The sequence below is a fragment of the Corvus kubaryi genome, unplaced genomic scaffold (assembly GCF_017639235.1).
Source record: "Corvus kubaryi isolate FWS band 111438036 unplaced genomic scaffold, C.kubaryi_AGA036_p1.0 68, whole genome shotgun sequence".
NCBI classification, from domain to species: domain Eukaryota; kingdom Metazoa; phylum Chordata; class Aves; order Passeriformes; family Corvidae; genus Corvus; species Corvus kubaryi.
Window position 1 is genome coordinate 9,520,509 of NW_024582056.1, and position 22,232 is coordinate 9,542,740.

At 38.5% G+C, this 22,232-nt stretch overlaps 1 protein-coding gene across 5 annotated transcripts in view; it reads left to right on the plus strand.

Annotated features, from left to right (window-relative positions):
* Positions 1-22,232, plus strand: part of CTNND2 (catenin delta 2) — a 288,488-nt gene that overhangs the window by 195,133 nt on the left and 71,123 nt on the right. For all 5 annotated transcript variants that reach the window (XR_006019595.1, XM_042048673.1, XM_042048671.1 and 2 more), the window contains 2 exons: positions 8,649-8,822; positions 20,854-21,004. Coding sequence is in view for 4 of the 5 variants with exons in the window: in XM_042048673.1 (XP_041904607.1) it covers positions 8,649-8,822; positions 20,854-21,004 (325 nt within the window). In the remaining variant the exon portion in view is untranslated. The remainder of the gene's footprint in view (positions 1-8,648; positions 8,823-20,853; positions 21,005-22,232) is intronic.

Consider the following 22,232-nt stretch of genomic DNA (forward strand, 5'->3'; position numbering starts at 1 on the left):
GCTACAGTGAGATTAAAAGTGTCAAAGCAAACTAATTTTACCCCATAAAGTAGTCATCATCCCTGTTACTGAATTAACAGTTCTCACACACTGTGCTTGCAGTTATTCAAAGTGCAGGAGCAAAAAATAGCATGTCTGGATATGAATGCGTCACACTGCAACTTGGCTTGCTCTTTGATGCTTTGTTTACTAACACATGCACACACACTCACTATCTGAAGTCTTTTTTAAGTCTTCCTCTTACATTTTTTCTGTGACTTTTGGATCTCAGATTCATACTTCTAACTGTGCTGTTGACTCTTTAAATATTCCCATAGGGCTTCTTTGTACTTTAATGGTTCCCTAAAAAGCATTTTTTTGCTCCTCCAGGACAAGGAACTGAACTCTTTTGGCTGACTACCTTTACAATGTACATGCTTTTGCCTGCTCTTAGATATTTTTTGTCTGTTTCTATGAGTGCTCATTATCAGCTTGTTGTATGTTAAAGATCTCCTCAGAGCCATTTGTGTTTGCCTAATGGAAGTTTTATATAGTTTTTTAAATCCAAAGAATAATAAAACTACACACATATTTTCAGGTTTATGATCACTAGGCTTTTCTGTGGCAAGGACATAAATTTACTCTTTCCAGAACTGATTCTGTTGTGCACAGGACTGCTTTGCATTACAAGTATTAGAAACATTTTTCTAACGATGTTTCTTTCTTTCATCTAATTTCCTTTACATCCTACTTCGTCTTGCCATATGCAGGTTCTCACATGTGGATATTACTCAGTTCAGGAATTTTAAGGGAGCCTTGGGAGCCTTCTGCATGTTATTTTCACCCCATAATCCTCGACTGTTGAACATACCAAATGATTTGAAGTATACTATCAAATTAATATATTATCAAGTTTACTAGAGTGCCACTAAAAACAATAAAAACAGTAGCAGCAAGATCACCATCCCAGAAACAGTTCTCCCAAGTTACCCTCCAAAATTGAAAAGAAAAACACTATTTTTCATGTAATCACATTTATATTAATAGCATAAAGTAACTGAAACTGTGATAAGGGTAAATGTAATTTTTTGTCCATTTATTTTGCAAAAATAAGTACAGAAGTATGTTCAGAGGCACTTGTCCAGTGTGGACACAATTGTCCAACTGTGTAAAAAGACATGTTCTTTCTGCTTCTTTGTCCCTGTGGTTCCTTTAATACTTGAGAGGTTTATATTTTCAGGCAAAGCACAGGGCACAGCCACATCTGTCAGTTATGACACCTCAGTACAGGGGAGTAGTATCCAGTCTGTGATTGCTACATTTCACATCCCCAGAAAATACGTGTATAGATATTTTTCCTTTCTTTGTCAGTGCATGGGGTTTTTGAATAACAAAATTGCTGTTTCAGTCTTCCTTGGAGGATAAGATTTACAAAACAGCGTGGAGAAAAAAATGTTCGTATCTTAGTGAATACAATTTTGAAATTTTCCTGTTACATTATTGCTGTAACTTAGTTTCTTCATTAATATGTGTATTTTCTTGAACTCCATTTATGCATTTATGAGGTAGTCTTTAATTTTTGGATAAAAGTGTTAGTAAAAAAAGTAGTAGCATAACTACTATAGTTGCAAAAGAAAAACAGATGTATCACTTTAGACAAAGGATGTGAATGAAGCTGCAGTTTTCCATACTTAAAAAAATATCTTTACAGAGCTGGGGAGTTTGTTTCTTAAACCATAAAACAGGAGAAACTTGATATTAAAGTCACTTTCTCATGGGTTTTCTCTATAATGAAAGTAGAAGCTAATTTCTTTGTTTTATGATTTAGGAAGCAAGTATCCCAGTTTTTCTAGATTAAGTTTCTGTTGTAGTCACATGTAAGTTACTTGAAGGGAAGAACAGAATTGGGTGGTAGTATAAAATGTGGCTTCTTTCAAAGGCCTTTCAAGAACAAACTGGAATTTATTTTTTATTAATGATATCAGTTGTCTATACCAATGCAAATTCTGTATGTCTTGAAATCAAATAAGACATGTGTCTTTGTTCAGATCATAGGTTTAATGACACCTTTCAAATTATTTTCCTTAAGGAGTTCCCTTCGGATCACAGGAAACAAATGTTCTCCTCATTTCAGAATAAAGGTGGGTGGTGTTAAAAGAGCCCACAATCATTTCACCAGAGCTGAGAGAGGTTCCTGAGGCATCTGCTTTGTCACACATATTGAATGTTAGAAGAGGCCCAAACCTTCTGAAGGTTTGTGATAAAATCTAAGTATAGCACTGGTTTTATCTATGGAAACACAGAAAGCGAAACTTCTGTTAAGGCCTCAGGAAAGATAAATGAGACTCACCTGACTTCTGTCTCAAACCTCTAGGGCTGTAATTCTCTTCTGTCAGCTGTGTTTGTTAGTTTTTCTCTGCTGTTTACCTGTGATCAGCTGGTACTGAACCTTCACCCCAATAAGCTCTCCAGCCACAGAGCCCTTCATCTCCGACTAAGACCTTGTAGACATCAACCTCTCTGCCTTCAGATGGAAACTGATCCTCCCACTGCTGAAAATGTTGTTGTTCATGCTGCTGGCATGCTCACTGCTACCAACAGGTTTATTCTTTGAGCTGTACAAGAAACAAGGATTATGACAGAAAGCAGTTAGGGCAAATCAGGTGTATGGTCCAATTTCAGTAAAAAAATGCCAGGGAGTTGTCATTAAGCCTTATTTTATTTCTTGTTATACAGCCCATTATGTATACATGTGGCACTATTTCATTTCTTTTCCTTTCTTCCCTAAGAAAAACAGGTTGACTTCTTGGCTTCATGCTCCTCTCAAGTTCCCCATCTGTGATCATTCTTGTCAAACCAGAATCTAGCCCCAAAGTCTATTTTTTGATTGGAAATGACACTTCTGAAATGAGCCTGACCTTCTTTTTCACCTTCTGTCAGGAGCCTTAAGGTATAACAGCAACATTTCAAGTTATATATCATTAAGAATTGACTGGCACACCTCTTTAGCATGCTTGCTAAATGGCCTATAAATTCTTCTGTGTAGGTGAAATAACAGGTTTAAGGCCATAATATTTCAAAAAGCATAAAAAATAAACCTGCCAGATATGTCTTTTCATGTGGTGAGACCACTGCTTTACCAAGCATTCTTCAATACTCTACCAAGCCACACCAAGCTAATAATAAGCACAGAAACAGAGAAATGCTGGTGGCTCCTGGGTTTAACCAATAATTTGAACTGAGATGAGGGATGAAGGGCTGTGTTGCCAATATGTCCTTGCTCAGAAAGAATATTATTTCCACTTGTTGCTTCCTTGTCTTGCACAAGGTGGTTATGCCAGCCTTGAACAGCAAGAATCAACTCTCTTGAGCGATTCCTTACAGAGCTTTTTGAAAACTATTTCTACTTTCCAGCTTGCATATGCAGCATCTCCCCAGATACTCTGTGAGCTACTCAGTGTCACATATGGCCAATTTGTTTTCAAAGTCAAAACTGCAGGGTTATTAAATGTAATTTGTATTTGTCAATTTGTGGAATATACTGCAAAGCCAGTTAGCTTTAGCCTTCTGTGCAGAGGAGAAGGGCATGTAGTGATGTGCCAGGGACTGTTTTTCCTGGGTTTAACTCCATCCTCCTTCATTTGGGAGGGGTCTGGTTTTAAGCAAAGACAAAATGCACAAACTGAATTAATATTTTTTTTCTTAGATAAAATAATATTATAAAGTTGAATAAAGGCATTGACAACTGTTTTAAGAGTGTAATGTATAATCTAAAGTACAATTTAGATTTGTTAATATCTGAGATTAATTATAACGATTCAATGCATTGAAATGTTCTGAAAGCATTTCAAACACCTTTCCTATAATTGTAAATGTTGTTGCATCAAACTGGGAATGGTACCATTATTTATGCAATGAGCTCTGCTCTCTCTCACCATGCTCCTGTAGTCTCTGTGTCAGTTGACACCTGCATTTATATTCACCACCTTTATTTAGGCCTGGATGTCTAAACTGAAGTTTCACTTGATGTAAATAGTAGTATTCCTTCCTCCTGTGTATCAGCTGCATGGATTCCCATCATCCCTGAAATAAAGCTCTGTAACTTTGGTGAATTTTTGTTGCTGAATTTTCAATTTCTGCCCTTGGCAGCATTGGCCAATGCACCTCTTGGACAAAGGTGTCCAAAAGAGGTTTTTGGACTGACATGTCTTGGGACAGCTGGCAGGGACTGTCACAGCCACTAAGACATGCAGGATGAGATACTAGTGTCTTCTTAGCGGGCCTGTTAGTTTAAAAGTCTTTGGCATTTCAAAAGTGGTTTTAGTGAGCACTTTGTAATTGCTCATATGAATTTTGTCACTTCTGCTTCAAGTGTTGTCAGACAATCTCAAATGTCTAGGATCATTGGGGAGAGGTCTGGGCGGTTTTAGACATTGCTGGAGTTTGCTTTAATTTTTTCCTAGATTTTCTTTTGTTAGTAGTGGTATTTTGTGCAGACTGGGGGAAAGGAAGTATTCATATGTAATAAATTAAAATAAAACACTGTTGTATTGTTATCACGGGAAAACCTACTGTCCTGTGATATCTATTTAAAAGCAAACCCTACCAATTTGAAGTTGATAGCAAACCCCAAAATTTGCAGAGTGTTCTTCTCTTACTGAGTTGAAGCCTTCCCAGGTATTCAGTACAATTGCACTATAAATATGTACTTACTTTCATTAAAATGAGAAATGTGGTGATAGATAATCTGTTGTGCGGCACAGGAGAGCATCTCCATGAGTGGTCTTTTTCTCCTCCCAAAGTTCCTTACTAATAGGAAAATTGGGAAATTTTATTAGAGTACTCTTACTATCAAAAGTCTGTTTTTCTTAAAAGATCTTGGTATTTGGCTTTTTATTTTTCTTGACTTTCATCCTTTCTTTGCACTAGTCTCAGGAAATGAGCGATTTGTATCTCACCCACGTAACAAGCAATTTGTCAGCTTCAACCACAATATATGTGGGTAATTTCAGCTGAAGGAGGGAAGCCTGGAAGGAATATTTGTTTATGACTTTTTTTTTCCCTCCTTAGTATATCTAGGAAGAGTAATTGCATGTTGTCCTCTTTTTCAGAGGCTCCTACTGCAGCCCCAGTCTATCTCAAATAGACCTTCCTGATCATTCTTGATGGGCTGCAACAGTACAGTAACTCTTCCACTAATTTACTGGGTAGAGGTGTTTACTGGGTGAGGATGCTGCCTCAGCTCATTAATATTTGGCAGCGCGAACTGCAAAGCAACTTCTGCCATGCCTTAACCACTATTTTAATATGGACTCTAATACCACTTGGGGAAAAACATTTCTATTGCTCAGGCAGTTGATGTTTATGGAATACAAAATAAATGAATGAAGATTGGGCAAGTCTCCTTTTCAATAGCTTCTTTGCTTATCTGTGTCAGTTCTACAGGCCCTGCAACAGCCGGGCTGTACAGCTTCAGGCACTGGTCTCAGCTATGCAAAAGACACCAGAAGCTACTAAACCCTACAGCGAAGAGGCTGCCACAGGCACAGCAGGTGTTGTGGTTTAACCCCAGTCAGCAACTAAACCCACACAGCCGCTCGCTCAGTGGGGCGGGGGCGAAGAAGAGTAAAAGTGAGAAAACACATGGGTTGAGATAAAAACAGTTTAATGGGGCCCCACATGCGAGCAGAGCAAAGGAAGGAATTCATTCACCACTTCCCATGGGCAGCCATCCCCAGGAAAGCAGGGCTCCATCACACATAACAGTGATTTGGGTAAACAAATTCCATTGCTCCTAATGTCCTCTCTTCCTTCTTCTTCCCTCAGCTTTATACTCTGAGCATGACACCATGTGGTACAGAATGTCCCCTTGGTCAGCTGGAGTCAGCTGTCCTGACTGTATTCCCTCCCAACTCTGTGCATCCCCATTCTCCTTGCTGGTGGGGTAGTGTGAGGAGCAGAAAAGACTGTTGTCAGTACTACTCACCTGTGACTAAAACATCTCTGAGTTATCAACATTGTTTCCAGCAGAAATTCAGAACATGGCCCCATACCAGCTACTGTGACGGTCAATTAACTCTACCCCAGCCAAAACCAGCACGGCGTGGTGGACAGTGACACCCTCCCTGTGCAGCCACTCAGCTGCTCTGGGCACACACAGCGCATCTGAAGAGCAGTGCAGGACACTTTCCAGGGTCACTGAATTTCCTGTGCCTTCACTGTGCTTGCATGCATGGTAGCAAAGATTTTCATTATTGTTACACGGACTCTGGGGCATCACAGTGTCTTGAGAAAAAGGTCTTCCCTCACAGCTGGTGATAAATCAATGCAATCATGCTAAAAGTGAGTTGCAAGAAGGGCAGGGAAATGCAGTAATTTGTCTCCTTTTTTTTGATGTTTTCCCATTACTGGGCAGAATGGCAAAACAGCATTAAATATTAATTTATCTGCTAGATCACTTCTAGTGCTTTATATGTACCAGCACAGCATGAGCATGTATATAGGGCTCTATTTATATCAGCTGATTTTTAGTAGTCCTTGGGATCATAAGAGTGTAAATAGCTGAGCATAAAAAAACTGAGAAATTATACCCCCACATTGGCATTTACCCGCTCATATGGGTAGATCTTATACATTTGATGCATTTAAGGTACTTTGTCCTTGAAATAATACAGTAAATACCTTGTGCAAACACTCTTCAGTTGCATAATGCATGATTTGTGCAAGTTGGAATGAGACAAGTGAAGACCTGAATTGTTGCCCTTGGACATCACAAGTCATTCATTAGTGAACTTACTAAGGTACAAAGCATAAACCTGGTGTGAGGTCAGATTTGACCTGTAAGATATGTCTCTCATTTGTTTTCAAAAAAAATCTGACAGTGTGAATGATTGAATTCTGAGAGTTAAAATAAGAAGCAGGCTTTAATGTATTTTTTATGAGCTGAAAAGAGCTCATTTCTGGCAAGGCTGGTGATTTATAAGGAGGAAAAAGGAGAACTGAGTCACATGCAGTGAGAACAATCTATTGGTTTAAAGGCAGAAATGTATTAAACATTTCAAAGGCACAGCCCTATAATAGTGTCATTTGAAGGCATTGTTTCTCCAGAAGGCATTTGTCCTCTAGTTTCTCAGCCATCACTGGGTATTGCTATGCCAGTTCCTTTAAACTATGGTAAGATTTGTCCACCATAGTGAGTTTCATGTCTGAGCAGCTTTCTGGTTTTCAGTAGCTGCTCATGTCTATTAAATGGTCCCTCCTAGCTTTCCACTTTGGTGTTTGTTCTGCTTTAATTTAGAAAAAAATAATGGTTTTCATTCTAAGGTAGTAATCACACAAAACCTTGTTGAAATTGAGTTAGTTGTTACTAGGGAAGACTTGATTGATCGTCCCTTAGAATACATGTATTTTATTTTTAAGGTTAGTGTAAGTAAAATTATGATTGATACTTCCTGAAAACTAGAGATTCTAGGTCTTTCCCGGTGCAAGTATTATTGTGCACTCATAACTAGTTAAATTAACTGTTGCAGATTTAAACCAGGAGTTAATTTGACTTACACTATGTAGTAGATGTTTAATGTTTGGTACAGATTTTTTAAATTTATATAGACACAGTAATCTCTAACCCAAGGCACTAAAAGGTTTACTTTTTATTTTAATATGCAATGTGGACGTGTCAGAGGTGTTAGAAAAGATATTTTATAAAAAAGTTAAGCCTTGTTCCTAGCAGTGGCACTAATGCCATGGATTGTTTAAATCCCTTTATCTGTACAAAACAAAACAAAATATACAAAATAAATAAGTAGATTCCCATTTAAAATTTTATTTAGTGTGTTCCACTTTTGTTTAAAAGGCAAAAAGAAAGTCTGTATTTTCCTTTGAGATGTTTCATATGTAGGTGCAAGTGTTGTGCGCTCCACTGGAGAGGAGAATCCCTGTCCTCCTGGAATAAAGTATTTATTTCTGGTAAGAGTGGGCTTTGTGCAGTAACCTACTCTTTGTCCAGGTTTAAATATTGCACATGTTGGATATCAGACTTGTGTTGTTTTTCATGGCAAAACTCTGTATGTGATGAGAGGAACTGTGTGTGTTGTGAGAGCTGGTTCTACCAATGGCACTGGAGTCTCAGACTACACAGCTGGCTGGCTGGTGGAATACCTACTGCACTCACATTGTGAGAAACCAGAAGTTGGGCAATTGAGGAAGACTTGTCACACTTGTGCCTTTCATGGGATGGAGGGCTTATGGCCTTGAATGATTTAGTTTTCTATAGTAGCATTCATTGTTGTTTTTCCTCTCATGAGAAGAGAGAATGTGGAGAACTGAGCAGGATGTGAAAAGATAATCTCTTCTCCCCATGCAAGTTCTAGATTTGCCTCTTAAGATACGTTCATTGGGCTTCTGTTCCCACAGAAAAAAATACATGCAGTGAAAAGTGGTTTTGTTATGTCAGCTAGCTAAAACATTGGGATTTCTGCCAATCTTATAGCTTGTCTATAAGGAATGTTGAGTAGGAAATTTGGTTCCTCTACAAAGAATCACGATGTGCAAAAATTGAGAACATCTGTTTATGGGCAGATGCCTTCATAGATGTTACAGTTTCAACTGAGGCAATTCTCAAGCATATTTCACTGCTCCTTGCTGACAATCTGATTTGTGCTTTCCAACAGTGGGATGGCGTAGGACCTCTCCCAGACTGTGCAGAACCACCCAAAGGAATCCAGATGCTGTGGCACCCTTCAATAGTCAAACCCTACCTCACACTTCTTTCTGAGTGCTCCAATCCAGACACGCTGGAGGGGGCAGCAGGGGCACTGCAGAACTTGGCTGCTGGGAGTTGGAAGGTAGGAATATTAACCCAATATGTATTTCCTCTTCAGTTCTGAAACAACCCTACAGCTGACAGCAAGTTGGTGATATAAATGTATGTAATTGCTTCTGGTAGTGGAATAACCTTCTGTTTTTGTAAAACTATCTGCAGTCAAATTTGAGGTAGTATTTCAAGTCCTAGGTAGTCATATCACAGCAAATGTCAGCATACAGCAGCGAAGATTACATCAGTCATGTCAAGTATGAAAAATTGCCACTGAAAACCAATATCCAAATGAGGAGAACCAGTTCTTTATGAACCTGGGTGACAGAGCCATAAAAAATGAGCCAAAAATGCCACCACTGGCAATCAAATGAAACCATATTGTTTTGTCACTGCAGAAACTGGTTGACATTCAGTCCCTGAGGAGAAGCCAGGGCACAGCAGAGCAAAGCATAAATGATGTGACACCAAAACAAGTAATCTTAGCATCTACTTTTTTTAAAAATAAGAAATTATTAAAATACATCCACAAGATGATTAAATATATCCAATGAGTGAGGAAATGTGCAATCAATTATTCCAGCTAAATCTACTTTTCAGTTATAGTCAAAAGATCCATTTTTCTTTCATGTATTAGTTGCAGTAAGTTGAATGAAAAATTTAAGAAAATACTTAAATATTTAGAACAGATCAGTAAAATTCAAGATAACATTGAACTTTGTTTACATTTTAGGGCAACTTTCCTGGTGGTAAACTGGTTTAATTGGGTTAAAGTACTAACTGTCTAAATCTATGGTGTAACTATAACACATTGATTTTAAATTAACTTTCAGCAGGAATATTTGTCATTTACAACGAAAACAGTCATGTATGGGGAAATGCACTGATCAAAGTTATGTCTCAGAAAGTATCCTGTTGGGTTTTAAGCGGTTGGGCATTCATGTGATATCATGTATGTGATATGTAAACACCAATTAATTTAGGCATTCATTTTGAAATGTTAGCACTGACACTAGGAAATTGTTTTCTTTTTCCCATAAAGTTTTGTTGGAAGTTGGGTTGGCACACTCACTAGGTCTTTCAAGGCATATGATGTTTTGTTTGGTTTTTTTTATAATTGTGTTCCACCACATTTATAAAATATCTTTGACTGTTGCATTCAGTAAATGTAAAATGATTTAACAAAATATCTGTTCAGTGGTTTTTGTCCTATGTAAACACTGTGCCTAAAAAATCATTATGGTTTTATTATTCTCGTGTTGTAGACTGCTTCAGATGGTGTAATCCTGGCAAAGAAACGCAATAAATGTGTTCTATCCATCTGGGAATGGGTGTAGCCCTGGTCCAAATGAGAAAATAATGCATGCATGTTTGCCAGGACTAACAGAAGTGGTAAAATCCAAGTGGTGTTCCTTCTCCCATTTCTAATAAATCTGTATACCTGTCATCCTTTAGTTGGCAGAAGTGTACAGGGAGAGGAAGGAAGGCTTTGGAGCTCTTTGGCGAGTGCTGGCTTAGAAAAACAGTTTTGGACTTTAATACTATCTATGCTGATACCATGGGAAAAGCTGAATTGTTCTCATATTGCTCTATTTTTCTAAAGATTCACCAATTCTATTACAAGGGATGTGCAGACACAGAATGAATATCCTTAATTTCACATGTCATACTAGCCATTTTTGTGAGGGAAGTAATCCTCTTTGGGGATTACATAAGCATTGATGTTTCCACCTTTTGACCTCTCCTTTCCATTGCTGCAGCCCAGATATAAAATGACTGAAATAAAAGATAGAAAACTCTTAAAAGAAGAGGTCATTTCTAGGGAGATTTAAATTTTTTTAGTTCCTCCAACAAACAGTAATTGTATAAAGAATGGAATTTTTTTTTTTTTACTTTAATTCTTTTAAGAAGAACTTCATGATGGACTGAGAGAAGAGCAAACTGTATAAAGATAAGTAATGCTGCTATTAATATTAATAGCAATAGCGGTTGTGGGCTTTTTCCAATGAGCATTATTTTAATGCCAGAAGAATCACAGACTGTATGAGGCACCCAGCATACTGGGCATGCTGACACACTGCTGAAGATACATCTCTTCTGGAAGAAAATACTGTGCAGTTGATACACTTGTATAATTCCTTCCTAGCTGTTTCACCGTCTTGGTGCCTGTGGTACAAAGCTGTCTAATCCTCTTGGGTGGCCAAGAGGTAATATTTTTAACACAGGCAGTGCTTAGCCAGTGCTATTACGGAGAGAAAATGAGCAGATAAAAGGAAGTCTGAGTAATTTTTAAAAAATAAAAAGTTGTGTAGGGGATTTAGATAAATGTCTGCAACTGGAATTAACAGGCGATATGTGTCTAAATCCGCTAGACTACTTTGGAGAATTTCAGGCACAAAAAGAAAGCAGTAGTATGTAGCTTTAAGGATTAATAGCTCAGAAAGGCTGAAAGTTTTCACTGTTCCAGGGAATATAGTTTCTCAGTGATACATACACATAAAATCAACACGTGCACACGGTGAAACATAATCTGTAGGACATTTTTAGCACTGCTTCAGTTGCAGGAATTCCTTTTAAAGCTAAATACCAACAAAAGAAAAAAGTGTGACATACTTACATTTACATACAATTTTTCTATGTCAAAATGAAGCACTTTGGACTAAAGTCTTGACATACATTACCCATCTGCAAAGTAAAACTTGGGAGTTTTTTATAGTGACTAATGCAATATTTGGTCAGTGCAATTATTATTAGACCAAGCACAGTCTGTAAAAAATCAGAAAAGGAGCATCTTAGTGACAAATACATTAAGAGATCCAAAGGAAAGTTTATCAGTAAAACAGGACACTGATTTTGAGGTATGAGGAAGAATATCTTCAATGTGAAAATTTAAGCTGGCATAGTTTATGACTGCATATCTTCACTTTGGTGTATATTCTGGTTTTGAAAAAGATAGACAGCTTATATACAAAGTAGAACTCGTTTTGGAAGAGGCTGTTTCACATAAACATGTACATTTGTTCATCTCACTGTTCTGCATCAAGATGTCATCCCATAAGGAGGACACTGGTATTGGAATCTGAAGGAGAAGAACCATCTCTGTAATGGAAAATTACATGTATGTCCTCAGAGCGATCTCTTTTTTTATTCGTGTGCTTACTTGATGCATCTGTGAAAAATAGGAATGGCCCGTCTGGAGTAATATCTATGGAGACAGCCAAATATGTAAGTCTTTTGGAAAGACTGGGCAAATTAACATTTTCCATATCGCTGCCAGGGTACCACTTTGCTTAAGGCCTAACTGCTGCCTTGCACAGTGACCTGTGACATCAGCAGGAGGTCACTGCATGCTCCCCTCCTGACAGGGTTGGTGGCTGCCATTAGTACACACTCCAAGCACAGTGCTGCTACCTGACAGCAGTGGGGCAGCTTGTCAGCACTGGATCTGCACCCACCTACCACCTTCTGCAGAGCTCAGCTGCTCCCTGGGGCTGGGAGGGTTTCTCTTTTAGAGAAGTCATTGCTTCCCAAAACATTTTATCCCATCGAGTCTTAACCTTGGTAATTTCATGGTATCCTAAACATCCTGCAGACAGAAGGAGCAGCACGTGAAAAGCGTGGCCATTGGGTTTGGCTTTGCTTCCTCTCACTGCCACGCTAAGATTTTCTTTTCAAAGAATAGACTTTTTGTAATTACATTTAATGTGAACTTGAATATTAAAGCTGCTTAGAAATATGAATTAAAAAAACCTAGGGTAACACTTTCCTCATCAATCTTAGCTGGAGTTTCCCCTGAACAAATAAGGTTAGAGACATGCCTTTGGAAGCAGTGCAAACTCTTTATTTCCCATTAGGTATTGACTTTCACTGGGAGCTCTGTTATTTTTCTTTGCCACTTAATTTGTGTTTAACCAAATTGGTGCAAAAATGTAGAATAAAAAAAAAGGAGACTTTCTGACTCCCTCAGCTGTATTCTGAAGACAATTGCCTGCTTATTAAGAAATCTCTCCCACTATAACTCTTCAAACCAGAAGTTCTTTCTGCAACTTCATATAATTATTTTAATGCCTTGGATTGAAAAAATTACATGGTTTAAAATTACAAGAGTCATCCTGTAAAAGATGTCTTTTTATATGTAGTCTGGCACTAGTACTTTTCCTCAGATGGTGAAAATAAAACTGGCAAGTTCTTTTTAGTTTTCACCTTGGTCAATCGGCTATTAACTCATTAACTCTCCCGAGCCTGTAAAAAGTTATATGCAAAATGTCCTCAAGTTAACAATGTGAAGCATCCAAGGTTATGTCCCTTCTGAATAAAATTACCCTCTCAGGAGGAAAGGAAATATTAGGATATCTGCTTATTACTGTGTCTGTCTGTTATGTATCTGACAGCTGAATTTAGGCTGCTGTCAGTTTGTCTGCCAGACCTCACTGCAGTATTGCCAGACCTGTTGCCCTGAACTCAAAGAATTGCAAAAGAGCCGAGGTTGGCAGGGACCTCTGGAGGTCATCTGGTCCAACCTCCTGCTTAAGCAAGGCCACCTAGAGGCAGTTGCCTAGGACCATGTCCAGATGGTTTTCTGAATGTCTCCAAGGGTGGAGACTCTAGAACTTCTCTGGGCAACCTGTGCAAGTGCTCAGTCCCCCTCACAAGTGAAAAAGCAATTCCTGCTGTTCTGCAAAAGTCCTGTTTCAGTTATCGCCCATTGCCTCTGGTCCTACAATATTACCTTTTCTATTACTTGCAGTTGATAACACAGTGTTGTCACCACAAGTAGCATTTCCTTAGCTTTGTCAAACCCTTAAAAATACCTTAAAAAACCCTTCATTTGTATGATCCTTCAGAAAAAAAACCAGAAAACTATCATAACTTACATAGGCAATACCTGTCTTTTAAAACCAAGAAACAAGATTTGCTATATTTCTTCTGGCAAGACAATGGCTTACGTTGGAACAGGTAGCACACCTGCTCTGGGCCTTGCTTAGTCCCTTCTGTGCACTCGGTCTTCTGTCTCAGTTACTTTACGGGCTTTATGAACTTCCCTCATCTGCTTTAATGACAGGATGGCCAACTTCCTTTTCTACACTGTTGCTGATACAGGCCAGGATGCCTTTGACCTTCTTGGCCACCTGGGCGCAGCTGGCTCCTGTTCAGTTGCTGTCAACCAGCACCCCCAGGTCCTTTTCTGCTGGGCCATTTTCCAGGCAGTGCAGGAGGCATTAGGTGCCTCTGCCTTTTCCTCATCCCCTGTCACTATGTTCCCCCTGCATCCAATACAGGATTGAGGGTCTCCCTAGCCTTCTTTTTGTTAATGCTGTATTTATAGAAACATTTTCGTTGTCTTATATAGTAGTAGCCAGATTAAGTTCTGGCTGGGCTTTGGCCCTTCTGATTTTCTCCCTGAAGCCTCAAAACATCTGTGTAATAGTCCTCCTGAGCTCCCTTCTTCCAAAGGGCAGGTAAAAACTCTCCTTGTCTTTTCCTGAACTCCAACAAAGCTCTTTGTTCAGCCAGGCCAGTGGCCTTCTCCACCAGCTCATCTTTCAACATATAGGGATGACTTGTTCCTGTCAACAACAGAAACAAGCTTTTAAGATTTTCTACTTGAAGACTGTCTAGCCTTCCTGGACTTCTTTGCCCTTCAGTACTGTCTCCCAAGGGACTCTGTGAATCAGTCTCCTACACAGCCCAGAGTTTGGCCTCTGCAAGTCCAAGGTAGCAGTTCTACTGACCCTCCTCCTTTCTTATCCTTTGGCTCTGTAACGTGAGGAACAAGTGCTGCTCTGTTGAAGTCAGTATCAGTCTCCTGAGACTGTAGCATTCCTTGGCTGGTTTTTCTAGCTCCTGTCCTTTCTGTTCCATGTTTGGTCATGCTCAGCAGGCAATGAGGAGGCTCTTTGGTTAGACAACTGAATATCCCTGCCTTTGATCCCTAATGTACAGGTACAATACCCATGTGAATGGGGTTTTTGGGTCATTGGCCTGATCTCTTGAGATAGGCTCGGTGCTATCTTGGTCTTTGTTCCTTAGACAAACAACTGCATTTATTTTGTTAATTGCATGCTAGAGAAATCTGACTCATGGGAGCAAGAGCTCCATTAAGTAAATTATTAGATAAAGAAACTAAAAACATAAAAAGAACCAATTTAGACACAAGGTCAGTGCAGCTGCTTCAAAGAGTAGTATGAGTAAGAGTTTCAAGCTCCTTACCATCCAGACACTTGAAGATAATGAGTAATTATTTTCTAAAGCAGCAGACGTCTAGCTTATCAATCTTCTCTCATCAGGCAAGGACGTATAGTGGGTTCCTTGTCAGACTTTTCTGATGACTCCAGTTATTTATGTATTAACCCTTTGGAGTTTCATCAGGCTGTTCCAGGAGAAAGTTTTTTTTGCATTAAAGTGAAAAAGCTTATTTTCATTTTCTCCAAAATAGTAATATTATGAATCTTTCTGTGGCAGGATGCAGAAGACCACTTGTAGCATACTATGTAATCAACAAAGGCAGACTTTTTAAATAACCAATGCTTTATTCTGTCAGGAATTCTTACCTGCATAGAAACACCTCATAGATGAGCATCAATTGTTGAGGGAAAATATATTGGCTGTATGGGACAGAAGACAAAATTGGAGGGACAGGACAATATTCAAGAAGCAAGATCTGCTGCTGCAAGCACTTGTATCACGGACATCATGAGGAAATAAGCATGGACATCCATATGTGAAATGGGAGCACAGTAGCTCATGGTGGCTTCATGCTCAAAGTGATCCCTTACTATAAGCAATTTGCTTCCCATGAGATGTGTCACTTTTTTCCCAAAGTTTTTTTTTCTTAATTATATAAGTTACAGTGTTTGGAAAACTGATTGTAAAAGTAGTTCTCAGATCATTTTGGATATGCAGTACCTACTTGTACTGCAGAACAAGAATGATGAGATGCAAGGGCAGTTCCTTATCAGTTTTACCTTCCTGTTTATGATAACTTCTGTTAACACTGTTTTCTTTTTCTCTCATTTATTTATTTAACTTTGTATCTTTACCCACTGGATTTTTTTCTTTCTCTTTAAGCTTGACTAAGGTTGTGGAGCAAGAGAAGAGTAACCAGTTAATACTTTTCTCTTGTCCTGACACAAAGATGTAGAGAACTTGCTGGTAGGCTACCAGATAGGATCATTTCTGAGAACAGAACACTGCAATCAAGGGGCAGAAAGTCCTTGGGAGCTCTCTTTCTGCTCTCTTCAGAAACTGCAGAAAGATGACCTGGATTTCAGAGCTTTGCTCTCTGTCAGGTCACATGACTTCTTAGGGATCCCAATAGAGTTATTTGAGTAAAGTAGATCTGTATTTTTAGAATGTAAAAATACTTTCTTTTTTTCCTGATAGGTATATTACATTGGGTCTGAACAGAGAGGAACATTAATCTTCGACTACTCATTGACCTTTGATTATTCAACATGCAGTTCTCTTCCATGGTCTGCAATTTTACTACTGTTAGCCTGGACTCTTTCTAAACTTTTCCTAGCAGACCTCAAGTCTCTTTAATCTTCCTGGTACTCTTGGTAATTTAGTTTGCTTTGTCATGCCTGGTGCCCTGATTTAGCTTTCATGTTGTAGTTTACGTCTCATCAGTTCCCTTTAATATTCAGTACCCCAACAGTCTTTGGGTCACAGTGTTGAGCTGTACCAATACAGTGATAATTCTAGTCAAAGCTGAAGTATCTGATGAAATATTCTGCAGCTACCTCGGGAACACTGATGTCAATGGCAGGAAAGCAAATCCATTCAAAACGTCAAGTGTTTACAGTTGTTCTTATTTCTTGCATTTTGGGGGTGGGATTTATTTTGGTAGTTTTTTTCTTTTTAATTTTATGATGGAAATGTCTTCATTGTTCAGTTTGGTCTCCTGTGTTGCTGCTTCATAGGGGGATAAAGAAAACCATATGAAACACTAAAAGGAGTTAACTGACTAAATGCTTTTTAATTTTTCTGAAAAATACAAGTGTTATCTAGATAAATTACTCTTTTCTTGAGTTTCAGCCTCGTATAATCTTAATCCCTAGAGGCATTCACCTCTGATAATAGTCCTTTATAATAATAGCTAGCAAACATAAAAACAATTTTCAGGGTTACTGTATTTTTCTACCTAATTACTGTGATAAAAATAAAAAGGGAACTACTAATGAAAGTGGACATAGAGCTCTACTATGTACCTTCAAAGTGATGTATAGTAGTTATTCCCCCTGAATTCCATTATTGGTAAAGTGTATTCATGCACAGATTGTGGCTCCTGTGCTTGTCTCTGATAAGTTAGCCTCAATCTGATGCAACAATAATGATTTTATTTTATTTTCTAGCTGCTTGTTCCCACCAAAGTGTTTGCTGTCCCCACAGGAGTGCTTTTGCTTTACAAACTGAACAGTTATTTGATCGTTGACACTGCCACTGATTTGTGCAGCAACAGGATGATTAAGTGTATTGGCAGAGTGCCTCATTTACTTACTGATAGGCAACAAACCCTTTGTCTCCTTTCTCTTTTATGATTTTTCATCTCTTTGCTTTTATACTTCACTGAGCTTGTATTAGCAATTGACCCACAATGTGGAAATGCAGGTGCATTCCGCAATGGCTTTAGGCAAACAGAAGGATCATCAGTATACACAAGACCGAATCAATTTCTCCATTCTCTGCAAGAATGAAATAGCCTTTTGAGGCATCTCAGTTTGAGCTTTCCTGAAATCCACACGGTGCAGTGTAATTGCTTGCAGAGACTTGTCCTAATTGGCAGCTTAAGGAAAGAGAACCAGACAGTTCATAACACTTTCCACATGGAAAGTTCTCCAGAGATTGTTGAAACGATTAAAAGCATTTCTCTCTTTCTGCCTAAGGTTCATGACTTGAAACAGCAAATGAAATGATAGCAAATCACACATTGAGGAGTCTATGAACATTTCCCAAAGTGGATGACATCCTCTGGAAAAAGACAGCTTGGGAGGGAGAGGAGTACACTGGGGAGAGGAGAGGTTTTGTACATACTTTTCTGTACTTCTCCTCCCATTGTTTTATATGTATGTGTGCATATGTGCATCTGTAAAACATTATATCTGGATCTTTCCCCCGTAAAAGCTTTGGAGCTGTATTTTTTACTGTTGTGATCAAATTAATTGGTTCATTACAGATCCTGAAGGCTTGCATGTCATTTATTCAGAAAGGAGGTTTATATTTTTCATACTGAGCTATTTCAGTCTTTCTCCGACAATGTCTCCTACTCTTCCTAGGGTTAAAAGGAAAACATTCCCTAATTTGTTTCTTTTAAACTTTTGGGTTGGAATGGATGATGAAAATACTACATCCCAAGAAATCTGTTGTAAACCTGGCTTTATGAAACAAGTGCTTGTGTTTCCCTTGGTAGCTGACTGAAAAAAAATCAAAGGAAAACTGTTTACTGAGGTTTTAGTATGGAGGTTTTTAAAACATAGTGTATAATCTAAAGGATCATTTTCGATTCTCTCTGGTATTGAATAGACATAGATAAGCTTTTTTCTCTCAAAACAAACACCCCCACTGATTCCCCATGTAGTCCATTTTGGAGATGCTACATCTGTGATGTGCTTCTGCAATGAACAACAGCATCTTTCAGAACACTCTCAGCTAGCTTGAACTCTCACCTCAACCAGACAGGCTCACTTCTTTCTCAAAATATTCTCACTGCTACCTTGAACTCTCACGCTGGCAGTCACCTTGTAATCACAGCAGACACAACAGATGCTTCCCCTGGGAGAGATGTACAAAATACAGCATTTTTTAAGTGCAAAGAAGTATTGCACATTTCCCAGCTGCAGGTGAGAATGCATCTAACTGGCAGGTAAATACATATTTATTAAACCAGGAAGGTTAGGATGATTTGTTAGTTGTTTTCATAGCATCCTTTATATTGAATATCCCATTACAATCAAGGTATAGGAAAGAAACTATTTTTCAGAAAATATTTCCTGTTAAACTCATAGATCCTTAAGATCTGATTTAGTTTTTTATCTGATGATCATGCTATACACTGGTTCTAGAAAAGAGACTGGAGGAGAGAGCATAAAATAAGGTCAACCAAGAGTCCTGCTACCACTTGTGTCCCCTAAACTGTTTGCTTTGCTGCACAAAATGACAGCACATTTACGCTTTAGACACATTTTTGTGCTCAGGGATGCTGAGAACCCCTTGTGCCACTTAACTGACTAGAAAGCTTATCATAACCATTATCATTTTCATCTACAGCAAAGTCCAGCCAGCTAGCTTTTGTTATGCATAGTTACTACAGAGGAGAATTAATAAAAAAAAAGTTATTTAAATGCTGGTTTCTTTTCCTTTTTCACAATTTCCCCTGAATTATATGATTTGGAATGAATTGGCACTCCAGACATTGCAGCATTGTAGTTCTTGTCTATCTCCATATCTACTGTTCTTATCATAAATATATATTCTGGTTTTTGCTATTCAGAGCATGTATCTATTATATAAACAGATGCTTTTAAAGTGAGCACTTCAGCTGTGGTAGAGGCCCTATGCAGGGGTTAAGCTTGGTCTGCTGACAGTGAATGTGCTGACCTTTTTTTGTTTTTACTCTGTCTGGCTATGGAGTAATGCTGTTGCAATGTCATTATTCTTTACAGTGAGATGTCTTTGTCAAAAGAGAAGGGCCATCTGGATCAGAAAATCCTAAGGCTTATCATTCTAGTTTCCAAAATATTTTAAATACTTCGAAAGCAAAGGCCTTCCAGAACTTGTCTTCACCTTCCAGGTACAATGGCAAGATAAGCATCCATGCCATAGCACTGTGAAAGGAGGGAGACGCTCCGCTTCAATAATTTCCTTTCAACTGTCAGTACAAGAAGCATGAATGTGAACTTTATGAAAATTCCAGCGAAGAGATCATGAAGTGAAAGGAATGTATGCCTAGGGACGGCGTGTTTTGAAGTGGGCTATGCTGAGGAGACCTGTAAATCCTGCAGGTGTCCAAACATCTTAACTTTGGCAATACCCATATACTTTAAACCCACAAGGGCACAGTTGCTGTGTTGTTTACATGTTTTGCAACTGCTGGAGATAACAGCAGAATGGAAAAGAGGGTAGCAGAGCTGATCTTTCATCCCTTCATGTGCTGGGAACCCCAGGTTGCACAGCACTGGCTGGACCTCCTACTCACAGCACACTGCACAGATCCTTTATTTGCTGGCATGATAATCTTTAGAGCTCCTAAAGGATTGCTTAGAAGTAAACAACTCTATTCATCATTTCTGCTGTCAAATTAAAAGGATGTTTACATGAGAACATACTGCTCGCTTTGATGCAAAGACAAGGCCATGCCAGTGGTGTCATGACCAGCTGTCAAGTGGGAGATGCCTTCGGGCTTCTCTGATAGAATCAGCCACTGGGTTTATCGTGCAGCCATGTGATAGCTGCAGCCAGGCACTGCACAGGCCTGCACCACCCTCAGGTCAGCTCTTGAGGGAATCTCTAACACTTCAGTGTACAATAGTATTCCAGTTAGGATCACTACAGGTGCCAAAACCAGGCATATAGTTGTCCTCAGTTTTCCTTCTGAACAAGTTAACAATCACAAGAGAAATAATAATAGTGTTTTCATGTTTGTAGACTGAATAATTCTTATGGTAACAACATAGAAATACTCAGACCTCTTGAGCTTGCTTTGTAATACATATTTTGTAGAATAAATGTTGTTGGTTTAGCAGTAAACAAGCATCATTAGGTGTTGCATACAAAACGCTGATGCAAAGTACGTCGTCTGCAGATTTGGGCTGTGAAAATGTAACCGGGTGTGCTGGGATTGAAGTCAATTCATCATTTAATTTCTCCGTCACCATTAAAAAAAATGAGTGCAGATTGCCAAATCAAGTGGTTGCCTAGGATCATCAATGCAATTATTTCCATTCTATTGAGTTTTGCATCCAAATGCTTCTGTTACCCCTTATTCTGTTGTAAGCTCAGCTGCCTCTCTGGCTGTGGTGGATTCCTCACTTTGTTCCCACTCTGTCTCCCTCGTGTCTTTGCAGTGGTCAGTGTACATCCGCGCTGCCGTCCGCAAAGAGAAAGGATTGCCAATACTGGTGGAACTGCTCCGGATAGACAATGACCGGGTGGTTTGTGCAGTCGCTACAGCTTTGCGAAACATGGCCTTAGATGTCAGAAATAAAGAGTTAATAGGTATGTTCTTTCCAAACAATCTGTATATACTGTGGGTTTGGGGATTATTTTTTTTTCAGTTCACGGCAGAATGAGCACAATGAAAACTGTTCTCACATTTCTAGAACAATTTCTTTAATTTTTTCTCTAGTGTGTCATATTCAGATTTTATGTGACAGCTTGCTAGTATATATCAAGGAATTGTTAAATTAATTAAACATCATGCAATGTTTCTTGATCTCTCTTTCTGTAATCTCTGTAAGAGAAGCAATGGCTTTGTTCTGCTTCAGCACTTCATTCCTAGGCTGGCAGTAGCACTTGCATCTTCCAGATCAAGGATCTAAGCAGAGCACCTGCTCCTGATCCTCAGATTACCTATTGCAAGTAACTTTGGAGTCATGAAATAACAAGTTATAAAAATTTTAAGATGGTTACAGGAATTTACTGGACAGATTAGTAGCTCCAGCAAGAGAACTGGGAGACTCTTGCTTCACAAACAAATATGCAGTTAAGGAAAAGGACAATAATTTGTGTAATCATTATTGTCTCTGAATTCTGGTCATATGGTAAGCACACATCTTGGGGGATTGGACATTTCTTAATTTAGGCTTTTGGTGGGTTTCTTTAGCTGAAATTCATCTAAACACTGTTGAGCTTTTATTTTCATGTTCTGTCTTTGAAAAATAAGTACTTCTTTGATTTTTAACTATTTCAATTATCGTGACAAAATTATTTCTACTTCTGTACATTAAGACCATATTTTCTGTTAATTTTTCCTAACTTGTTGATTTGTTATCATTGCAGCATATTTCTTCCCTGCTTTTAATTACAGAATTATAAAAACAGATACTGTGATCATAATGTTTATTGTTTGTATCCAGTGCAATCTTAGGGTTAATGCTTCATTACAGCAGCGCTCTGCAAGTTAAAACAAGGCAATCACTCCTCTCATATTGGAAGGAGTGTCTCACTGTACTAATGTTCCCAAATCTGCAAATTTAATTTAGGAATGTAAGACTATACATGTAAAATTGAACTGACTTAATCTGATGTGGCATTCAAAATACTGGGCAAATCATGGATAGTAAATTTACACAGCCTCAACATTTTAATATTTTATTAAATTCTTAAAGGACACATGATAAAAGCAAAGATAAATTTTAAAAAGGTGGGAACAGTCTGTTGAAAATAATAACCTAATATATTTATTTATGTAGCCAACTAATAACAGCTATAGAGTGATGCTCTG